At 31.6% G+C, this 18,543-nt stretch overlaps 1 protein-coding gene across 1 annotated transcript in view; it reads left to right on the top strand.

Moving 5' to 3' along the window:
* LOC123657386 overlaps positions 1 to 18,543 on the top strand; it is a 54,853-nt gene that overhangs the window by 26,497 nt on the left and 9,813 nt on the right. Inside the window, exon 3 of the mRNA XM_045592939.1 lies at positions 11,387 to 11,392. Within this exon, the coding sequence (XP_045448895.1) occupies positions 11,387 to 11,392 (6 nt within the window). The remainder of the gene's footprint in view (positions 1 to 11,386; positions 11,393 to 18,543) is intronic.

Consider the following 18,543-nt stretch of genomic DNA (forward strand, 5'->3'; position numbering starts at 1 on the left):
AAATGACAGAATTCATGCTATTCCACGCGAATGAAGTCGTGGGCAGAAGCTAGTATAATATAAAGTATGTTGTATAGAAATTGTAGTGTTGATAGTAAAAAAAAGGTTCTGCTGACTAATTTACAGTATGAGAATTAAAAAATGTATATAAAAAGACAAATATATGAAAAAAAAACGAGTGTGCTTAAAGATCACACGACTGAAGTAAAACTAACGAAACGTAACTCCCTATCTTTCTATCTCACTAACTTATATCTCCCTCTCAACTTCCGTTCGCCTCGCCCGATCACACTATTCATAACGATCTCGTCACGTATTCACCAGCTCCCAAAGTCAAGCGTTCGTAAAGAAGTTTAACTTCAAAGATATAACAGTAATTTAAATTAAATTGATATATAGCGTTGCACGCGACAATCGTGACTTACTATTGAAGGATCAACGTTGCTTGAACTATTTGCCATAAAACGTTATTTTATGTCATACTATCATATTAGGGTTGTTGACATTTCATAAACGCAAAAAAGAAATTACGTCACATTTTTTAAATCGTACTTTCACATAAATTTTGCAATTTAAATATGACATAAGACACGTCTCACAATTATTATTACTCTTCATATTACAAAATCGTTAACCAACAAAGTTTTAAAATTTTATTTCATATTATGATGTAAAAATTTTGTGTACGTTTAAATCTTGGTAACAGCCCGTAAATAAATTAATTTAACGTCGCCGCGTTGGCGCAGCGGTCACAGCCATGGATTGTAGCTGTTGCGCTGGCGGTTGCGGGTTCGATCCCTGCAAATGACAAACATTTGTATTGGCCATACAGGATTTGCCGTGGTCTGAGTGTTTGTGTAGTCCTAGTAGGTCTCACCACCGTGCCTCGGAGAGCACGTTAAGCCGTCGGTCCCGGTTGTTGTCATGTACTCGTGATAGCGATCGTTACTCCTAGTAGGGAATATATCCGCCACCCCGCATTGGAGCAGCGTGGTGGATTAAGCTCTGATCCTTCTCCTGCATGGGGAAAGAGGCCTATGCCCAGTAGTGGGATATTTCAGGCTGAAGCGAATTAATTAATTGCTAGGCAACCGACTCTTGAGGAGTGAAATTTAAACAGTATACTTTATTATTTCTCCTGAAGCGAAAAAGTTCACAGTGTAATGTTTCACTATCCAATGTTTAATGCGAATAAATTTTAAACTAATTTAATATTGTATAACTCAACGGTACTAGCTCGAATTTGAATGCGACTGTCTATAACGATTTACGTATTTTATTTACTTAGTCATCTCACTCGTATAACTATCCCAAGATTGAAAAAATTAAAATATAAATAAAATTACGTAACATTCAATCCTCTCACATTACTGTGCGTACTCAATATTTTCAGAAGATATATTAATTAAATGACGTTGGTATAATAACGCTAAAAGAACTGATTGGAATTATAAAGGTGTAACGTTTAAAGTCAGAAAATATGATTTAGAGTTAGTGATTTGGCAGCCTTAGAACTAAACCTGTATCAACTAGGTACGTGCTAGGTCTATACCGTTTTCTATCAAGGCAACAGCTTAAAGATTGGTCACGTTCAAATCGTCGCTACCACGCTAAGTGATAAGACACATGTCTTCATACTTTACTATCAAGGTTGATATCATTATAAGAATGTGAACGTTTTGTAAGATTTATTATTGATAATTGCTTCCTCCATTATTTTTGAGGTCGTTATGAGTTATTAAAATGTGATTACATAGATATATTGCAGGCGAACCTGTCTCAATTTTGTTTAAGAAATATATACATTTTATAATATATTGTTATCATTGAAATGTTTTCAGCAGTATTTTATACATATAAGATATGTAGGCAACTAACCTTTATAAATACAAAGGTAAAAAATTATAAGTTATATAATCGTTGAAACAGGTGCATTATTCAGTTTATTAATTGAATAATTGTTGGACTGAAAATTGATGATTTATTTTTTATACTTAGTTTAGACATACACTCATACAACTCGTGTTCGATGTTCATTCGCGTGGAATTGTATATTTTCTACGATAAATAAGTAATCTTGTCCTATTCTAGACTTTAACCTGTCTTTGTTGCAAATTCATTACGATCCGTATAGTTGATTAGGTGTTGTTGATTAACAAAAATCCGTACATTCAAATTAACGCATCTATAATAATACTATGTGGTATGAAGAATGTTCCTATTATGAGAATCAATGCTATCGCCAAATTGATTATGTTAAGTTGGTTAACAATGCAAGGAAATATTAAGACCTTCGCTCACGGTTTCCGAACCGCGAGGCGTCAAGCCTTGAACCCCACGCGTTACCACACTTTGACAAAGTTTCCAATTTAGATGAAAGAAATAATATAATCGATATTGTTTATCATTGTGTATAATGTATATATTTATTTTTAATTATTTGTTAAATCAATAACAAATAATTAGAAATAAATATATAATAAATAATTGATACAAAACAAATAATGTATGTAAAGGCGGCATTATCGCTTATAGCGATCTCTTCCAGGCAACCTTTAATGATGGTAGTTTAGGAAAAAGTGGTGGGAAGAGAGCGCAAATGTAATATAATATTCATACATCATACGATACATACACACAAATATAATACAGTGTATATGTTATATATAGATACATTCTTAAAAATATTTACTGACTCTATATCATCATCGTTTTTATTCTATCTGCTTAGACATGTAAACATTGATCTGTAAAAAAAGGCATGTAAGGCAATGATTCTTTATGGGACGTAGTATATTCTTATTATATTGATTAAAATGATACTCGTATAAAAAATATTACAATGATTTTTAAATTTCTAAAGTGTAGTAAATTCACAAAAAGAGCTTTTTTCTTTCATATTTAGTTCGCGCTTTTATTTGATCTTAAAAAAGGTCTATGTATAATTTAATACTTGTTACTCTTATGTCTCCTATAAAGGTATACGAGTAGTATCATGTGAAAGATTGAGATTTAATTACTGTAAGAAAAAATATTTTGTGTCATTAAAAAATTATAATTTAAGTTTAAGGAATTTAACACGACCTTTTAATATTTTTTTTTGAAATTTTGTTTAATTTTTTTTTAGTTAGTCACTGGAAAAGTTAAATAATAATAGATTTCTAGCAATTTGTTTTGTGGTTTAGTTTTTATTTCAATAAATTTCGCTTTGGTTTGTGATTTATCGTTTGACAAATTATTATTTTCTCTTTCTTCGTTGTTCCACTTTATTTCATGACACGGGATGTGATTTCATGAATTTCCGCTGCTAATATGAAGTATTGAAAATTAATATTTTAACGTATACGTTTGATACGTAGCGTTGATTTAGGAGAGACATTTTACTTTGTTAAATTCCTTTTCATGAAATTTTCCGTACATACTTGATTTTCCTTACATACTTTTCATGAAATTCTGTTTTCCTGTCTATGTTCTTAATTGCTATGAACAATTATAACGGTTGCTTCTCAAAGGCAAAAATTAAACCTTTTTCGTTTTGGTATATTTTACTATATGTATATATGTCAAAACAGTAGTATTTAACGGATAATATAGGTTTAAGAATTGTTTATTGTTGTTTCATTTCTTTTTTTTTTTTTCTTTCATTTCTTTCATTTCATTTTCATTTCTTTTGTTCATTGCGCGTTTGGCTGTCGTCTCTTCTTAGATTCCAGTCAAGTTTATGACGATTCAAAAACATTCGTAAAATTATCTTCCTAAAATATATTCTTATTTTGGTTTATAAGACTAGGCTATATTTGTTTCATCATTAATACTACTCCAATGTAGAAACAATAACAGCCTTTCAAGTACTTGATTAATGTACAATTTCGCGACAAATCGAACGTGTTGTGTAAGACGTCAATTTCGTTGCAAGGCATAAATAATTCAACCGAGTCATGCAATGATCTTGAATGGAACGTGTGATTATTGAATAATGTAAAAACAAGAAACATGCGTAAGTGTAGAATTAAGAAACGCGTCGCACGAGAGATAAAAACGCGACATACTGATTGTGTCTTGAGACATTATTCGTTTTAACATAATAATTACTAACTAGTGGTCGCCCAAAGGTCGAAATTCGACCATAATTAAAAATTTAAATTAAAGAAAACTAAAAAATTATGAAAATAAAGAACTTTTTTTTTTTTAATTTTTAATTTGATTAAAGACTGACAATCAACCTAAGAGTACATAATAGGTTGATTAGGATTCCGCACTCCTTTTCTATATAAACTATAAATATACGAAATTTCACACTCCTCCGACAGCGCAATTTTCTTAAAAATGGGTACGAAGTTTTTGCTTCACGTATTAATAATTATATAGATTTCTAAGTTTAATTTGACAGTATTCTAATATTAAATGCTAACTAACTTAAGGGTTACTTAAAGATTTAAGAGTCCAGACTGGCACTATACCTAAATATATTGTGTACAAAAATTTTTTTAAAAACATCAGGTGGTTTTTTTTAAATTGTTCTTAGTTTTAAGTATGTACCTTACAAGATAAAAGAAATAATTGTGTTTGCTCGCAAACGAAAAAAAACCGACTTCAATTACATCGACAAGTAATACAACGTAGATCGACGAAAAAATAGTCAAGCAACTACGCGTTATCAAAGATTACTCAAAAAGTAGTTATCAGATTTCGATAAAATTTATATGTGACCACATGATAAACACCCGCTTTCGATTAAATTAAAAATTATCAAAATCGGTACACCCAGTAAAAAGTTATTGCGGATTTTCGAGAGTTTCCCTCGATTTGTCTAGAATCCCATCATCAGATCCTGGTTTCCTTATCATGGTACCAAACTAAGGATATCCCCTTTCCAACAAAAAAAGAATTATCAAAATCGGTACATCCAGTAGAAAGTTATGTGGTATAATACAACGTAGGTCGACGAAAAAAGCGTCAAGTAAAAACGCATTATTAGATATAACTCGAAAAGTAGTTGTTAGATCTCAAATAAATTTAAATGGGACCAATTGGCACACAAAACCTTTCGATTAAAACAAAATTTGTCGAAATCGGTCTACCCGGTCAAAAGTTCTGATGTAACATACATTAAAAAAAAAAAATACAGTCGAATTGAGAACCTCCTCCTTTTTTGGAAGTCGGTTAAAAATGAACATAAGTTATAGTTAAGAAGCAATTTGAAAAGGAAATTAAGACGAGGGAAGAAAGTTTTGACAATATACTCTTATTAGCAAGAATAAACTAATCGTAAATATCGCAAAACGGCGTGATTCTCGGTTACAAATATATTGACGCGTTACTTTCTCGATAATAATCGGAGACTACGTCTCATGCTCGCCGTCCACTGTTGTCGCTCTGGACTTGCTATACATATGGTTCGTATACCTATGTTTACAACTTCGTACGTTATTAGACAAGTTGTAAATGCAACCTTATCTATTTGCTATCAATATTGTTAATATCTGTTTATTATCAGAAGGGTAACCTTTTTAAATTGTAATTTTTTTTGTAGCATTTGTTATGTATTTTCTCAAGCATTATGTAAACGAACACAAAAACTAATTCACTTTAGACAAGTTTCTCACCTTCATAACTTTAAAAAAAAATTACGTGTTCCAATTTCTAATTATATTTAACCAGCCGTGCCACGCGGTTTCACCCGCGTTAATTTTAGAAAAAATAGCCTATAGCCTTCCACGGTAAATGGGCTATTCAACACAATAAGAATTTTTCAATTCGACCGTGTAGTTTATGAGATTAGCGCGTTAAAAAAAAACCTAAACTTATCAGCTTTATATAATACTAATGTAGATTTAAATCTTCATTGCATCTTTTTTTTTTAATAGACCGAACAAACTATTATATTTAAGAAACAGTATTCAGTAAAACAAGACATAGACAATACGATATTTAAATATATTGTTCTATTGCGTTACCAACAGTAAAATGCTAAACGTTTACAGTTAACGCATGCGCTGGATGACTAAGTTTAAACATCTTTACGTCTCACCAGTATCACAGGTGAAATCTTCGTTCCACAAACCGACTGTGGACCGGTCCTACGTGAGAGAGATTAATATGACACACCTCTTGCTCGTATGAGAGAAGAGATGAGATAAGAGAGATTTTAAGATAAATTTATTTGTTAAAATGTCATGGAGAAACTTTAAAATCTTTCGTTTACTTAAAAAGTATATATTTGTCAGTTTATTTTCAAAGAACAATTATGAATCGTCACTCGACTCGGACGAGGTCTACGTTAAGCAGTGAACGTCCTATAATAATGATGATTATCTTAAATCAAATTAACATATAGAGATAAACATACTAAACATACGCGCAAATATGATAGTTAACAATTAATACCTGGCCTTAGAACCTTAGCACTCATTTGTTGCTATTAACCCATTGTAAAGCTAACTAACATCCTCAAATAAAATCTTGAAATAAGTATGTATATTTTTTCAATCAACTCGACAAATGTTTGACCTTAGTTTATTTCATTCATAACTTCGTCACACTTAATTTGTGTACCAAATAACATTGTATTAAAGTTCAGTTAATCGACGTCCTTGCTAAATTCTTTAAAATTAAGTTTTAACGAATTATGGTGGAAGAATTTGGAACGCATTAGCTCCAGTAAGGTATTTAGTTAATCGGACCTTTAGGCCGTTTTGTTTGTAAAACGATTGGTATTTGGAACGCCGAACGCATTAAAATACATGCATTAAAAGATAAGCATTTTGACATGGAAGGTTTTACAAAATACACGGTAATACATACCTGTATTATTTTATATATTATTTACAATACAATGGTTTTATTTTAGAAATAGAAGACTGTATCTCTATTTTGGAATTTTCAACCGACTTCCAAAAAAGGAGGAGGTTCTCAATTCGACTGTTTTTTTTTTTTTTTTATGTATGTTGCATCAGAACTTTTGACTGGGTGGAGCGATTTCGACGAATTTTCTTTTAATCGAAAGCTGGTGTGTGCCAATTGGTCCCATTTAAATTTATTTGAGATCTAACAACTACTTTTCGAGCTATATCTAATAATGCGTTTTTACTTGACGCTTTTTTCGTCGACCTACGTTGTATTTATACCGCATAACTTTCTACTGGATATACCGATTTTGATAATTCTTTTTTTGTTGGAAAGGAGATATCCCAAGTTTAGTACCATGATAAGGAATCTGATGATGGGATCCCAGAGAAATTGAGGGAAATTCTTGAAAATCCGCAATAAATTTTTACTGGGTGTACCGATTTTGATAATTCTTTTTTTGTTGGAAAGGGGATATCCCTGGTTTGGTACCATGATAAGGAAACCAGGATCTGATGATGGGATCCCAGAGAAAGCGAGGGAACTTCTTGAAAATCCGCAATAACTTTTTACTGGATGTACCGATTTTAATAATTTTTAATTTAATCGAAAGCTGATGTTTGTCATGTTGTCACATATAAATTTTATTGAGATCTGATAACTACTTTTTGAGTAATCTTTGATAACGCGCAGTTACTTGACTATTTTTTCGTCAATCTACGTTGTACTACTCGTCGATGTAATTGAAGTCGGTTTTTTTTTTCGTTTGCGAGGAAACACAATTATATTTCGTACTATTTTTTTATCAAAGTACAACATTAATAAATACTAATTTTTTTTTTTGTTGTAGAATATTCGTAGGCGTCTATTTAATAAAAAAAATATCCTGTTTTAAAAAAAAGAATAGCTTTGAAGATAAACGTTCACTTTTATCTTTTAATTTAACTAAATTAATGACCTTTTATATTTGTGTAGTAATTCATACATTAAGGTACGTACTTGATGAAATTAGAGTTAATTTATCCTAACATTAGGTATTCCTTAATCTAAAATATGTTGGCTAAGCATAATATAAATCCGTAGCTTTAATATACTTCATTACATCTAAGCAATCGTAACCTTTATAGCCAAATCATTAGAGACTGAAATAGCAAACCAATAAAATTAAGGTCATAGCTAGATTAGTATTTTCAAATAAAGATATACGAGTATTCCGAGGCTAAATCTTAAACTAATCCTCTTTTGACAAGATCCTAAAATTAAGCTTTACAACTTTATTGAGGTAATAATGTTGCATAGAACCTACTACTTTTATCAGTTGAAAAAACGCACGATAAATGGCAGATATATGAAGTTCACAGCTAAATAATACTGTTCTCGATAAGTATTGTTTTCCTGTGGTGATTAAGTGGCCAGAGCTTCTGGAGAGGGTCAGGGGTAGGAACGTGTTTGCGATGCTTGTGGTATTGCAGGCGTCTATAGGCTACGTTAGCCACTTCCCATTACTTACGTACGCATTGTTGCTGACCTTTTAGTATATGTGTATGTATAAAAAACAGGGTTTGGAATTAATAACAGTAGAGCGAACTTTTTTGTCAAAAAATTGTGAAAAAAATAATACTGAAAAATTAAAAAAAAATTACTATTAACTTTGGACAGAACGAAGTCTGTCCGGGCAGCCAGTTTTTAATAAATATATGCTATTCATATATTTATGAGGATTTTAAAAGAAGTAATGACGCTTTAAAATATAGGAGTGAATATACATATTACGTGAAATATACAAATGTATAAGAGATGACGCTTTTTTCTTGTAAAACCGTGGTGAGGAAATATTATTCCAAGAAATTAATTGAATTATAAATTATATTTTCCTCATATATAAGTACCAATAAATGAACATAATACTTGAATATTATATTACTATCTATAAAACTTTATTCTCTGTAATATAATCTGTAACACTGTTTTGTAAAATTGAAAAAAAAAAATTAAGAAATAAAAATTATAAAGACAAATTCACTTTCAAAATTAGATAACGGCGATCATAGTTTCTCTTTAAATCTTCTCGACTTTCTTTAAATAAACTTCGAAATCGCATTTTATTTTTATTTTATTAATAAAGTATTTTAATTTATTTATTAATAGTTTTTGCTTTGATGATGTTAATATTTTTGATAACATTGAAGCAAGGTCGTATTAAATTAGTAATATCCTTTGTAAAGTGCGTGTTTTACCTACACATTAGTAATTATTTCGTGATGTCATGATCCGTTGTCCGCGTCATGCTTATCTTTACAACTATAATTAAGCCGTAGTTTGTTAGTTTGTACACGTTAATCTCTAGACGTGTCAATCCTATTTTAAAGTTACTTTTGCATTATATTATATTATTTATATATTTATTACAAAAGATCCATTGGTAAGAGCCGAAGTAATTTTATAGGTACAAGTACTTTGTTTAATTGACGGTTAAATAAAGCTATGGGTAGTTTTATTTAAAAACGCAAGTCGGAAATTAATATTTTTGAAACATAATATGGAATTAATAATGACAGAATTTTTAAATTTAACATGTAATAAGCACAGAACTGCGTTTATTAGTACTACACGCGATAGTAATATATCGTCTTTTCTAATACGTTATTAATTGTTTTTCTCATATTACTTTTGTAACGTTACGTAACATGTTGTTGTTTAATTTTTCTACTCATTAATAGATAACAGTTTAAAAACATAAACATGACTCCTAACTGCGTTCCTTAAAATGGGTGGTTCTGGTGTAATAGATTACGCTCCGAAAAAAAAAAAAATTCCTAGCCCATTTTTAAATTCTATTTAAATAAACGATTCTTTCGACTCGAAACCTCGAACGAGCCTCGTTCCGCATGACACCTTGCGTGAGCGCGTAAACACGGCTATCACAATGGAAAACAATCTACGAGAAAAAGAATTCGATTCCATATGTGGTTGTTTAGATATATGCGGCAGTTAATATATATTTCACTTTATAGACGTTTTAAAGGGCTGAGAAAAATAGTATTGGACGGTAATACAAAAGTACGTTCCCATAGTAGCTAGTATATTAAGACAAAGTAAAATTTAAAAATAGTCAGGATTTTTTTCACGTGGTACGTGAACTATTGACACCTACAAAACCCCCCATTTGAAGGAATGTAGTTACGGAGTCAAACAGCCTATATAAATAACATCTTACGTAAATCCAACCGGTTCTAACAATTAACAAATTCCAATTGCTGTATTGTTGAAATTTAATTTTATTATCAGTTCAATTTCCCAAACATTACTAACACAGTAGTACGTTTAAATATCTCGTGTCAAAGATTGACTAAGGAGTGTGGCGATACTTTCGACAGTCTGGCCCTGGCAAATCTGAACCCATATCAGGCGTTTTGTAACCGACCAACGTACCGTGAAGGAATGCTGGCCTCATACAACTCATGCTTAGGATGTGCGATAGGTGAGACCTCGGGCTTTGTATGCACGTGTAATTTTATACAATAATTTTTATTGTTTTATTGTAAACTTCGTTTTTTTAAGTAAAAAATTTGTTGAACATGTTTTGCAACTATAGTTAATTTATTAGTTAGAGAAATAAAAGGAATTAGTATTTTTAATAATTCTTGCTCAGTTAAATAGCATTCTCACTGAAATAGATACAAAAAAGCTTTTACATGCATTTTTCAATGGTTCCAAGGAAAATCATAAACAGTTTTTAAAAATATGTCATTACGTATTCTGATATGACAATTATAATTATTCAAATTAAATTCGCTAAATAACCCTTTAAAATCTCTAAAGTTAATAATCGAATCCAATCAATCTCAATTTAGACATTGCCCGATGTTAAAAGCCTAAAAGTGCCTCCGAAGCAGACTCTTAAACCCAAAAAGATTGTTTCAAATTGAAAAAATATTCCAGACTATAAGAGTAACATTAATATCATGAACATTATTATATTAATATAAGACATTAAGTAATCATTGAAGAACGTAGCGTGACTTCATATCTCTTGTACGTATCGAGCCTCCACTCGTCTTATGTTATTCAAATAATCGTCCATTGAAATGTAATCGCAGTAATATTATTTGATATTCTAATCCGACGATCACGAAGAAGAAACGACTACGCTTGTTAAATACCGTGATTATGCAACACACATTTTTTTTACACAGGCAAATGTCTTTGTAAATATATTGTTTATTTTTTTGTGTTCTATTAATAGTCAAGACAAGGTTTGCGTTAGAGAAATTGAAAAAAAAATAGACATATTATCTAAAAAAATAAGCTCAGTGAAAATCGCAGGGTTAGCTCTCTTTCTAGATATCTCTTCAGCCTATCGCAGTTTACAGCTGGACAATGTAGGTCACCCCAAGTTTGCGCCAAACATTCCGGTTTTCCGCAATCCTCAACCAGCCTCCACCTGCATCTTCGTAGGTCGTCGGTCTAGCGGTTATCTACTTATTTATAATTCTTTTTTGCATATATATAAACATATTAGACCTCTTATAAACATAAGAGGCGGGTTTAATATTGGGCTTTGTATTTTCAACCAGCTAACCTTGGATATGTACAAGAAATGGTTTGTACAAAAACAATGTACGCAAAACGTATAAATACCGTGTATACTATAATATTCAACAATGTAATAAAATATTTAATAATATAATACCGTTTCGGCTTGTTGTTTTCGTTCATCGTAAATTGTCAAGGACATCTTTACATTACATTAAAATAAATCTACTTTTTTTCTCTTTAGTCTTTACATAATGTTTACGTGCTTAGTAAACATATGCTTATAGTATAACGATATTAACTTTATCCAATCAATCAATAATCAAATATTTAGTTAAAAAGTTTTTTGAATATATTATAAAATAAGTTTATAAAAAAACTTAATTTTAGAAATGTGTAAATAAATGTAATTTAGAAGTAACTACCATTGTGTATCTTTATATCGTTACGTAAATTCTTTTACAATAAAGACTTTCTCGGTCGCTTCCTAAAATTTGAATATTATAATTATAAAATAAAAACGACATACATATATTTTAATGATTATTTTATAAAGACTTAGCTATTATATATTTAATTTTATTGATTGTATCTCTCAAATATATGCATAGCTGATGACGCGTCTTTATTACTCATATAAAAATAAGCGAAGTAGGAGTATTAAATAGCTTGTATATTAAAAAAGTGTATCGCTTCAGCCTGTAATATCCCACTGCTAGACATAGGCCTCTTTACCCATGTAAGAGAAGGATCAGAGTTTAATCCACCACGCTGCTCCAATGCGGGTTGGCGGGATATATTCTCTGAGTAACGATCGCTATTAGGTGTACATGATAACAACGGGACCGACGGCTTAACGTGCTCTCCGAGGCATGGTGGGGAGACCTACAATGACTGCACAAACACTCAGACCACGGTAAACATCTGTATGGCCAATACAAATGTTTGTCATGTGCGGGGATCGCACCCGCAACCGCTAGCGCAACAGTCACAAACCAGTGCTGTGACCGTTGCGCCAATGCCTCGTCCAAGGCTATAATAAATCACTATGTCTTATATAACTTAATCCGTCTAATATCTACGTTAGTTTTGTTTACTCGTGTAATAATAATAATCAGTAAGTACTATGTAAATGAATAGGCCTCATTAGCAAGTAGGTATTAGTTCCTCTTCAAACAGTGATATGATAAGCGCATGCTTATATAAATACCGTTGCTTGACCGCAAACACGATATATATTTAAGCTTATTTAAATAATAAAACGGTATATTGCGACTTGTTTTATTATACAAAATATATAAGTCTGTCCATAAAAATGGTATAGATATCTGATATATAAAATTCTCGTGTCACAATGTTACTTACCACACTCCTCCGAAACGGCTGAACCGATTTTATTAAATTTTGAGTTCATATCGGGTAGGTCTGAAAATCGGCCAATATCTATATTTCATACCCCTAAGCTATAAAGGGCGGGGAGGGGGGATTAAAGAGGTTAATAACATAAATGGCAAAACAACGGCAGGGTCAGCTAGTGCTTTTGTAAAACGATCATAATAAGGAATTTTTCTTGTCTATGAACATACGAATAAAATGCAATTAATAGATTGTAAATTTTATTATTTATTATTATGTATATCTGTAAGCCTGCAGTTTTAGTTAGTTATCCCGGCACAATGGAACCTTTAAAGTATTATTTCTATTATTTATACTATGAGTTTATAGGCAATGCTTTACTTTATATGACTATGTATAGTGTGTGTATATATTTATTTAAAATGCCTCACTCTCAAGGGCCCACAATAGGATTTACTCCTATGTCGGGGGTCCGCAAAAACAGAACACAAGCACAAACGCCCAGACCACGGCACCTCTGTATGGTCAATATAAATACATGCCAAGTGTGGGGATCAAAACTGCAAGCGCCAGCGCAATAGCCGTTCCGCTAATGCGTCGTCAAGTATTGTTACATATATGTTACATTGGCAAACATTACTATTTTATATAGCGACTATAATTATAGTAGTCTGTATGTATGTATGCGAATTGGTATACAGTGATAGGGACCTTTGTATACTGAAACGTAAAAGTCGAGAAAGTATGTAATTAACGAAAAGAATACTAAACATTGCGGTAAAAGTCACAAATTGTAATCAGCTGCGCCTTTAATGCAAATATACACACTCGTGTCTTAGAGTACAAATTTTTGATTTACTTTGGAATGTATGTCCGTCTATGCGTCTAATTTAACCTTATTGTTGAAGGAATGCAACAAAACGGTAAAACGTGTTTTGTACTTCAATGTTTGCTTGTTTTACATTAATTTTATTTTATTACTGGTTAATGAATTCCAGTGCTGCGAATTTGAAATATGCATTTCCGGTTATTTAACAAAAAAAAATCTATAGCATATGTAATTTACGAATAAAAAAAATTACAAGCTGGTTTCCGAACAATTTTCTCACCATGTATAGACAACACGTTCAATATGCCAAATGCGTCATTGCAATTAGCAACAGGTGCTCGAAACATCGGAAAAGTGCAGTGAAAGTGACGCCAGTCATAGATGGCGGGAAAAGTTGAGCGAGGTCGCCTTCTTATGTTTTCTTTCCTTATATTCAAGTTTTCAAGTTTTGAGCAAAGAGGTTTTAACGCTTTAATTACAATAATTATTTTTCGTTACCGCGATGTTTCTGATATCATAATTAATGTACTTACTATATTATTCTCATTTAACATTTTTATTTATATATCTTATAAGACATTGTTATTTTCAGAAAAACAATCAGTTAACGTTAATTTAAAAATGGTACAAGCTTATCATTCTCGTTTAACGAGTTGCGTTGTGCAGTAACTCTCTTTCGCTTTATCTTTAATACCTAGCATTTTTAATTACTAGTAACCCATATTTGCCCTCATTTTCTAACAGGCAGCGGTATATCACCATATTAAAAAAATGTTTGATATAAAAAACACGTCATGAACGTGAAAATAAAACAAAATAATTTTACCTGTTTACACCTGGCTGTTAAGTAGTTGCGGCCGAGTGGGCTTCAGCACCCATGGCTTTTCAAAATTGTCTACATGTCTGGCATGTGAATAATATTTTATTTAATCAAGAAGTGAAGGAAATTCTTTTTGGAAAATTAATTAAAAGTATTTGCGAGCACTTTTTGACTGGTACCTTGTTATCAATGTATCATAAACGCTTGTAGAGTAGAGTGATTATCTACGTGATGAAATTTTGCAGCGGGATCTTAGTCTGTTAGTTACATGTGTTCTCCGATGTTGCAGCATGAAAAATTATTTCACGGTTGACAGCTTAATAGTACAAATATTACAACCCACACACTGTATTATTACAATGAAATTACGCGTTCGTAACCGACAATATTTCTCACTTCAATGATTACTGAGATTGCTAACTACAGTTTACGGAACTGTAAACAGTCATGCATGTAGTTAGACTACAACTTTCAACAGACAATAACCAATAATGCCTTTACAAATAATAAAATTGTGAGCTGTCGGTACGTGAGATGTCTTTTAGGAAAAATTTATATTTTTGAAGTAAAACTTCATTACGTACGCTTGACTTGGGAGTAAGCTGGTCAATGCGCCGCCTATTGTACGAAGCTAACACTAATTATTATAATGTATTTTTCTTTGGTGTACAATAAAGAATATTTATTATTATTAATGCGTGACGAAAGCGTTACGATAAATGTGATCGGGCGAGGCGAACCGAAGTTGAGAGGGAGATATAATAACTTATATCTATTATCTATATCTATTATCTTATTTGAGATTCACGTGTTTTCTATTGTTTTGAATGAATTATTATTTTATATAACGATTGGATAAGACGCGGAGTGTATATTGTTGGTGGGTCGCTTCCTTATTACCGATCGTGCGAACGGTGGGCGAGGATCGGTAGATGTACAAGTATTTGTTCAATTATTTGTGTTAACGGGTTATGAAGTGCGTAATCACATAATCACGTACAATTTACTTAAATGATGTAATGTTTCTAAGCAATAAATTGTTAAATATTAGACAGTAATAGTATTACATAGTAATTTTATTATCAAATTGAATTTCATAGTGGCTGAGCTCTCCTACTGACTGAACTGTATATAAAACTTTGTAAAGTGCCATCTAAATAAATAGTATAATCACAATCATTATTATTTTTGCTATAAAATAAAGAAAACAACAAATTTTATATGGTTATAGGTGTACTTGTAATTTTATTTTACTCACCTTTTATTCTAATAAAAAATTGTATAAATATATAATTATATAAGAATATAGTTATATAAAGTTGTCGTAAAGGTAATTGTCTTTATGACAATGGCTCTTTGTCTTTATGGCAATTAGGAAAATTTCTGTCCTACATACGATTTAAATAATTTATCTATTTTTAATTTTACTTGAATTATTTTATATTTACCTTTACCTAAACTACATATCGATTTTGATAGAAATTTAGTTGGTAATAGTTGATAATCGATTTAGTTACGATTTAGTATACGTATCGTATATATCACCACCATCTTTAAGTCTATTTATTACACAGCATGATTTAACTACTGTGTGGCTACGGCAGTATAGAATATAGCCATCCCCTCTCTTCCCGTGGGTGTCGTGGGAGGCGACTAAGGGATAACATAGTTCCACTACCGCCCTGAAACTTATAAAATCGGCCGATCGATGGCGGGATACCCATCCAACTGCTGGTTTTGAAATACGCACAGTCCGAAGAGCCGTCTTCGGTGCGACAAAGCCAGCCCCGCGGTCACCAACCCGCCTGCCCAGCGTGGTGACTATGAGCAAAACACATGCAACCTATGTCCAGCAGTGGATTGACATAGGCTGAAGTGATGGTAATGGTGATAATTTAACATTTAATAATTCAGAGCCAGCATAATATTGCACCCAAGTAGTGTTCTATTCCTGTGGTGAAGAGATAGCTTTTAAGAGCTCTTAAGAGCTCTGTCTATCTTTTCACCACAGGAATACAGTTGACAGCGGAGGCAGAGACGTAGATAGTCGACAACGTGCTTACAATGCTTCCTTTCTTGGAGGCATAATCTTCTTTCTTCTTAGGAGGCATAATACGTTTCTTTTTATTTAAAAACCATTCAGGGTGAATACAAATAAAAAGATAAATAATAACGAATAGAATTAAAATATGACTCTTCATCGCTATTGTATTGAGTTGTTGCCGATGCTTAAACATGAGTGTTAGTTTGCAAAAAAACTGATTAGCACTTTGTATGTTCCATGCAACTTTTATGTTGTATATCTAATTAAAATAATCCGTGATGATTTTTTGTTTTTGGATGAACGTCAAGCCAGTGTCAGCACTTGGTACACCCTTTCAGCAAGAAATATAGCGATTTAAGACTTCATTGGTAAATGGTTCATTGCGCTTTCAGAGCTAAATTCTAAAAGTAGTACGCGTAGAGGAAAATCAGAATACTCGCAAGGCTTGAATTAAATGTTGGCTGTAATTTGCATCGCGCTCGTGTCGATGGATTAATCATGGCGCGTCTAACACTTGCTTTGTTGTACAGTCACGCGCACAAGGACGTACGAATTTGCAACTTTCTCTAACCGAGCCCACGCACATCTGAAATGTCGTCGGACCGGGTTACCCATTTGTTGCATGCCACTTATCATATTTGGAAACGAGACAAGTGATGAACGTGAAGCGTTTTTAAATACATATAATCATTGTTTTTTTTTTTCTATTAGTGAATACAGATAAAAAAATATATTCTGATTTTTTTCAAAATTAGAACAGCGCTAATATGAGTATTCTGATTTAATTTTTGTACGCTAGACAAATGCAATTTTTAAATATCTTCTATAAAACTAAAATATTATATTAATATTAAATAACAGGTACTGTATATAGGGTTATGCAACATCATAATAACTCCAATCACTGCTTTTTGAGAAGGAAGTAAATATTTATCGCAAGAAAGTCCATTAACTTGTCTTAAAGAGATGAGTAAATATAGATAGGAAATTGATGACTGGCATAAGTGTACACGATTAAGAATCGATTGTCTTCTGACAAGTCTTGGATTTCTGCATTATTGGAATTTCGCTTTTTATTTTATTTTCTGCGAATATCGACTTTCATGCTCGCTTATGTTAATAATATTACGAACGTCGTAATAAAAATTTCTTAATAGAGTTTATTGGAGAAATTTTGTGTGAATCAATTATTTTTTTAAACTGATCATAACGGTCACTAAACTAAATTTAATAGAGTTTATTGGAGAAATTTTGTGTGAATCAATTATTTTTTTAAACTGATCATAACGGTCACTAAACTAAATTACAGTCTTTACTTTTAGCAAAACGAGTTTATAATTCTATGGATTTTTTTTAAATTCCCTTTTGATTATGTGCCAACACTGAGCATTTATAATTTTTACTTCTTGTACCAAAAATCTTATTCATAGTACTTCGCATAAATAATATTATAAACCACAAATGGACAAGTTCTCATATTAATACCTTTTCACTAGGAATTTTTAATTATTAATATCATAATTATGTTGAACGGGTTTAGTCAATTTTAAATTGTCATTTAGCTTAAAGATCACTTGTACTCGATAACTTTGTTGCAACTTTGGTAGACAAAACAAATCGTGTTAATACACGTCAAGTATATGACCATGATCTGTTTCAATTTAAAATAATAAAAAAATTTACTTTAAAATAAAAAAAATAATTAAATAATTTTATGCCTTCTTCGGTCTACTCGTCTTAATTTTCATAAGTTTGCTACTTACACATCATCTGAGTTTAGCTGGTGAATTTGGAATACAGCTACTATTTTAATATTTAATTATATACAATTTATATACAGTGTTCGATTCCTTACTACGTTACTTCAAATGGGGGATTCTGTAGGTGTAGATCACTTTCCGGGTGGAAAAAAAATTCTAGACCTTTTTAAATTTGACTTTGATATGACTGCGTGACACTTTTCGTGAGCACGTAAACAAGCCTTTAAAAGGGAAGTTATTACTAACTACCGAATACAAGTAAGGAACTGTGTATTGGAAATAATTATTTTCGTCGTAGAACATTATTAATTGTAAACTAGCGACCCGCTCCGACTTCGCACGGTTGCAAAAA

Source organism: Melitaea cinxia, chromosome 10, assembly GCF_905220565.1.
Source record: "Melitaea cinxia chromosome 10, ilMelCinx1.1, whole genome shotgun sequence".
Lineage (NCBI taxonomy): Eukaryota > Metazoa > Arthropoda > Insecta > Lepidoptera > Nymphalidae > Melitaea > Melitaea cinxia.